The 6,129-nt window shown below is 37.3% G+C and overlaps 1 protein-coding gene across 1 annotated transcript in view; it reads left to right on the top strand.

Moving 5' to 3' along the window:
• Positions 1 to 4,033: 4,033 nt before the first annotated feature.
• Positions 4,034 to 6,129, top strand: part of AHI1 (Abelson helper integration site 1) — a 90,883-nt gene continuing 88,787 nt past the window's right edge. The window contains exons 1-2 of the mRNA XM_009865370.1: positions 4,034 to 4,159; positions 5,049 to 5,170. Of these exons, the coding sequence (XP_009863672.1) occupies positions 4,150 to 4,159; positions 5,049 to 5,170 (132 nt within the window). The 5' untranslated portion in view covers positions 4,034 to 4,149. The remainder of the gene's footprint in view (positions 4,160 to 5,048; positions 5,171 to 6,129) is intronic.

Genomic DNA, 6,129 nt, shown 5'->3' with positions numbered 1-6,129 from the left:
GCAGTTGTGGCGTGTGGCAGGAATGTTCCTAGAATCATGTGTTGGGCTGGAAGGGGCGCTTAAAGGTCATCTAGTTGAACCCCCTGTAGTGAGCAGGGACATCTTTAACCAGATCAGGTTGCTCAGAGCCCTGTCAGGCCTGACCTTGAATGGCTCCAGGGATGGGGCCTCCACTACCACTCTGGGCAACCTCTTCCAGTGTTTCACTGCTCTCATAATAAAGAACGTCTTCCTAACATCTAATCTAAATCTACCCTGCTCAGGTTTAAAACCATTGTCCCTTGTCCTGTCGCTACACACCCTTACAAACAGTCCCTCCCCAGCTTTCCTGTAGGCCTCTTCAGGTACTGGAAGACTGCTATAAAGTGTTCCCAGAGCCTTCTCTTCTCCAGGCTGAACAACCCCATCTCTCTCAGCCTGACTTCGTAGGAGGAGTGCTCCAGCACTTTTATCATGATTGTGGCCCTCCTCTGGCCTTGCTCTAATGGGTCCATGTCCTTGTGTTGGGGGCTTCAGAGCTGGTTGCAGAACTCCAGGTGGGGTTTCACCAGAGCAGAGCAGAGGGACAGAATCACCTTTTTCGATCTGCTGACCACATTTAGATTAGATGTGAGGAAGAAGTTAATCATGAGGTTGGTGAGACACTGGAGCAGGTTGCCCAGTGAAGTTGTGGATGTCCCTTTCCTGGAAGCATTCAAAGCCAAGCTGGATGGAGCTTTGAGCAACTTGGTCTAATGGGAGCCCATGGTGATATTTAAGGTCCCTTCTGAGGCAAACAAGTCTGTGGTTTATGTCACACATCATTAGTGAAGAGGAATAGATTCAAGTCAGTGTTACTTGGCTATATAATTCCGAGTTAAAGCTTTTTCAGATCTCAAAGTAGTAATACTTACAGATAGCTTAATTAGAAAGCAACTAGTAAAACTCAATATTTCCCTTTAGGATGACTGATCTCATTAAAAAATTAGAAGGAAACTAGACCTGATATTCTGCTTCTTTTCAGCCACTGGAGATTATGTTCACTTTTTGTGGTAAAAGATAAATGACGGATTTAGTTCATGAAGGTATTGAACTGTGAAATTATATTTTGTCAACTTGTTTTGTCAACTTGTTTCCTAAATGGGACAAATTTTATAGGAAATTTGTCACTTGCTATTTGTAGTGCAGATTCTGTGTGTTCTCCATTTATAGTATAGGTTTGGTTAGGTTTTATTTGTTGTATTTTTTTAGTGATCAGTGAAGATGTTCTTTGTGAACAGTGGGCTATGTGGCATGTTTTTGGAAAGAATTGCTGTATAATGAAGGCAGAGTATAGCAACTCAGTGAGTATTGTAAAATGCTGTGAAAAAAGCCAGAATTTAAGGTGGAATCATATTTTTAAATAAAGATGGAATATTAGAGAAGAGTAAATTAGCTGATTTTCAGTAAGATATACAGCAATTCTTGAAAGTATGGACTTCATAATTTTATTTTCCTGGTTATTCCTGATGGCCAGTGTTCTAACTGTGGTTTCTTGTCATTCTGGGATTTCTTTGTATTAACTAACAAGGAAGAGATCAAATCTGATCAGGCAAGCACTGTGGTTGCTTAACTTTGATATACGATTAAATCTCTCCTATTTTAAGGTGAGATTACACTGAGTAAATAGCCTTATTCTTACCCCTGTTGATTAATGATCTATATTTACACAAATCTAATAGTAGCTTTAATGCACCATGTCAAATGTTATGTAATTCTAAATTGGAAATGTGTATAAAACAATAGCACTAAAATTAGAAGACTCTATCACTTAATTTTATTGCCACAAGAGGATAGACTTTTACTGATAAATAGAGGTGAACAGAAGGTGATGCACTCGCTGGTGAATTTGGCATATCTGCATTTTACAGAGAGTGCTGGTAAACATGAGGTGAGCCTAGCATTTGGAAGGGTGTTTGCTCCATCATAAGGAAGAATGTCTGCAAAATTACTTTTGTGTGTGTGTGTGTGTGTGTGTGTCTCGTGTGATTTATTGAAAGTTTGATCATAAAATTATTTCCATGCTTGGAACAGGTATGCACTTTACTTATTATACTGTTGTGTTCTATATTGTTTTTCATGTTTTTTGTTTTAAATTTAAGAGTACTTAAGGATTATTTTATTTGTTGTTTGTAACTAGTTTTTCTAAGGCCTGTCTGAAATCACTCAACTAATCATAAGAGACTTTTCCATGTTCATGCAGTCCTCAGTGAATGATTAAAATGATAGAATCTGCTGTAATTTATAATCATATTTACTTTTCTACTCTGTCAATTATAAGTATTTTCTAGCCAAGTGTAAAATGACTATTTTAAAAGCAGTGCTTTTTAACTGTAGTACTTTTAAAATGGTATCTTGGCTTAACTAAATATAAATTGCAAAAGCAGATTGATTTTCCAATAATTTTTTCTGTAAGAAGTTTTATTTTTAACTGTTGCTCTTTTAGTTGTGACAGTAAAGCTTTGCTTCACGAGTCAAAATATGTTTTAGTTAGTGAAAACGTTGCTACACTGTCAGTGACATGATGAAGCATATAACAAAATTTTTTTTGTACCTCTGAAGTCAGTTCTCACCATCCTTGCTCATTTCAAACATCCTTAGATTGTTGGATACTTAGTATAAATGGTTTGCTTAATTTATAAAATAAGAAAATGACACATGGCTACTGACTAAGCAGCACTTCTTTAATCCCACCTCAACTCGAACACTTTGCATTATTTTTCTTTCTTTGGTTTGGTTTGGCCAGCAAACCAAACTACTGTAAGTAACAAAGGTGAAGTGACCTGAAAGTACGTGGTCCATGGGGCGCAGAGGAAAAGCAAGTAATATGTGAAAGAGAGGAGAGGGGAATCCGAGGGTGTGGTTGTGCGGGTGCTTGGGGTCATCAGTGTAGCCTCGGCCCTTTCCTGTGCTGGGGAGTTGTGTGTGCCCAGGAGTCATTTTTAGTGTCAAGGCCAAGTAATATGTTTGGCCCACTTTAATGCTGTCAAACTCTTTTAGCCCCAAATCAGAGTGGCCAAGTGTAAACTGACAAATAGTGATAATCCATACTAAGTCCTAAGGCGTACCCAGGAATTGCTTGGGTGGGCCAGGTGGCTTGGGCCAAAATGGTACCAAGGGTAACGCAACTGCATAGCCTGACAGTATTTAATGCTATGTCCTAATTTATTAGGACAGGTGTAATCTGGGTGTCCAGTGCTTGTGAGTTAGTGGTGTCTACCAGGAGGTGTTACTCAGGGAGGACTTGGAGCTATTGCCTGATGGACAGTTGAGGAGGTAGGTATGCTAATTCATTGCCTGGAAGGCCAAGGGGAACGTAACATGTTCATAGAAAACTAGGTTTCATTAGTTCCACTGTTTACAAAACAGCTTTTTGTATTAAAGTTTTTTTGTAAAACACTCTGAATTTTCTTGATTAAAAGATAACGCCATGTAATATTTTTAGATGCCTTCAGGCTTTGTTTGGATTGCATTTGTAGGCTTTTCTCCACAACCAGGGGGGCCTAACATTTTTTCTTTACAGAAATGAATTTCATGTAATTACTTGTCTGGTCTGCTGTATGTAAAATTCAAATACGTTATGTAAACATAAATATTTAGAGATTTGTAGTAAAGTTACATTTGCTGGCAGACACTAACCTTTGCATTGAAAACTACCAACTGGCTACAGCGTAACTTCCTTCATGATGCTGACAGGATAGAAACCTGGTTAGAAAGCCTTTAATATAAATGGCTTCATGGGTCATGATTATTTAAATAAACTGTAGGTTTTTTTAGAAAACTGGAGAACTGAAATTTTTGGCTATTGCCCAGGAATATATAGCTAGTTAAATTGGTGTAGAGTTGTTTTTTATTTACCCTCTAATAACAAGTGTCAGATGGATGCTGAGAATCCTGAGCCGAGACTTGACGGCAAAGTACTTCTAATAATTTAGGGATATAGTTTAAAAATAAATATTTGCGTTAAAGACCTGTATTCATCGTTGATATTAATTAGCATGCATTCAGTTGTTAGCTTCAAGTCTATGGACCAGTTATGTTAATGAAAGTTGTTAATTACTTTACATAGAATGGTGAATTCTGAGGAAGAAGCAGCTGTTGTGTTGAGCCACTTCTAACTGAGGACTGAAAATGCCAGCAGGTGAGAATACTTTGTGTTTGATTTCCAATACATATTTTGTAGTCAGGACTAGATGTAAATAAGTTACTTATGTCTATAAATTTTTAATGCTTCATTGGCTCTGTTTTGAGTCCATGTTTATAGCTGATTTTCAAAGTGATGTTGTTTTGTGGTTTGGTTTTTTTCTTTTTTTTCTTTTAAATCTGGGGGCTTTTGTAAAAATTGTAATGACAGTGGTAAATATGCTGTAGCTGAGGATTCAACAGCTTTTTTTCAATGGTGTGCCAGATTGCATCTTTAATTCTTCAGCTACAAATTAAGCAGTATCTCAGGGGGGCTCGAACACCTACTGCTTCAAGGGTTGAAATGCTGCTGATTGCAGAATCATGATTCATAGAAAGGCAGGGACTCTGAGCTCCAGCTGATTTTGGATCCGCTCATGCTGTGGCCTCATAGAGATCTGTCTCAGGGTAGTGCTCCTCTGGGTTCCAGAGTCAGGAAGAACTTGGAGCTGCTCCTTGTCCTGGAGACTGTCACCTCTGCTATCAGCATGCTACTGTCCATAAACAGCGAGGCTAATAGTCTATCCTCTGCTTTGGCTAGCCCAGATTTTGTACTGATCCTGAAGTGTGTGCTCTTCAAAATATGCTTCCTTCAGGAAACAGTAGACTGTGCCGACTTCAGCAACAAGTAATAGCCTGGTGTGTTTTTACAGCGTTGCTGAGTTACCCTTGGGTGGTTTACATTGTCAGTGGAAATTCTTAACTGAATACTAAGCGAATTTCTCGGCAAACTTTCTCATATAAAATAATTCTTGTCCTTTGCAATTTTAAAGCATGATTGCGCCTTTCTTTTTTAGTCTATAATGATAATTAAGCGAGAGAATCATACTCTAGATTTCTTTCTGCAGTTGAAAGTGAGGCAAAGGCAAAAACCAAAGTCCGCTTTGAGGAAATCTGGAGACAGCATGCTAGTATAACAGACACAAAGAAGTCAAAAAAAAAGAAGTTTCACGCTCAAGAGAATATTGTGGTGAGTTTGAATACATGTGAGCTTTGTTTGGTTGTTTAATTGAAAATGGATCAGGAAAATGTACCGTAAAAAATAAAGTATTCTGCACATATCCTTTCTTTTCGATGTGACTTTTATTGTTTGTGTATCAAATATGCATCCTTGTAATTTGGAGGTATGGCAAAATTATGTAGCATATAATACTGTTAAAAAGAAGGTGGCACGTGTAGGCACGCGCTCATTTGAAGTTTACCAGTATTTCTTTTCCATTCACATTTTTTTGTAAAGTTTTAAGATTTTCAAATTCAGTTCTGACTTCAGTGAGAGTTTGAATGATGGTATAGTAGAATTATGGCTGTAAAATTATTTAATTTTGAGAGTACTAGATCTGTGTAATACAGGTACATGTATGTAATACATCAGTTAATTGAGATCTGATGAAAAAATATAATAATATTAGAGATAATTATTTACTTTGTTCCATTTTCTGAAAATTACTGGTGTAAGAATAACAATTTACAAACAACATTAAATAACATTTGAAACTTTTTTTTTCCAATTTGGTTTCAGTAACCAACATATTTCTGCACGTGCTGAGCTTTGTGTCTGAGTGGTCCTATGTTTCCACACTTAGGCAGCACACACGTATAAAGATTTCTTTTAAAGCTTATGGCCTTAGCTTGTGACTTGCAGATTAGGAGTGATTCTATCACCCAGACCTTTTGGTTAGATGGCTTTTTTGTTTGTGGCATGTCACTAAAAGAGCCTCAGAGATTCCTCTGAGTTATGGTTCATATTGTAGCTTTTTTCCTGAACAGAAGAATAAATGTTTAATATGAGTCCCATATATGCCAGTTATTGATTTACAGTGTTTGGAATCAGAAGAAAGCAATTAGCTTAAAAGACAAATGTTATGGGTTTTTTTAGTTTCCTCCTCTTAGGTTTTATATTTTCAGTCTTTCTTCTTACAATTTTATCCA

Source organism: Apaloderma vittatum, unplaced genomic scaffold, assembly GCF_000703405.1.
Source record: "Apaloderma vittatum isolate BGI_N311 unplaced genomic scaffold, ASM70340v1 scaffold13072, whole genome shotgun sequence".
Lineage (NCBI taxonomy): Eukaryota > Metazoa > Chordata > Aves > Trogoniformes > Trogonidae > Apaloderma > Apaloderma vittatum.
Note: the sequence above shows the minus strand (reverse complement) of the source record. Positions and strands in the feature narration are given on the sequence as shown.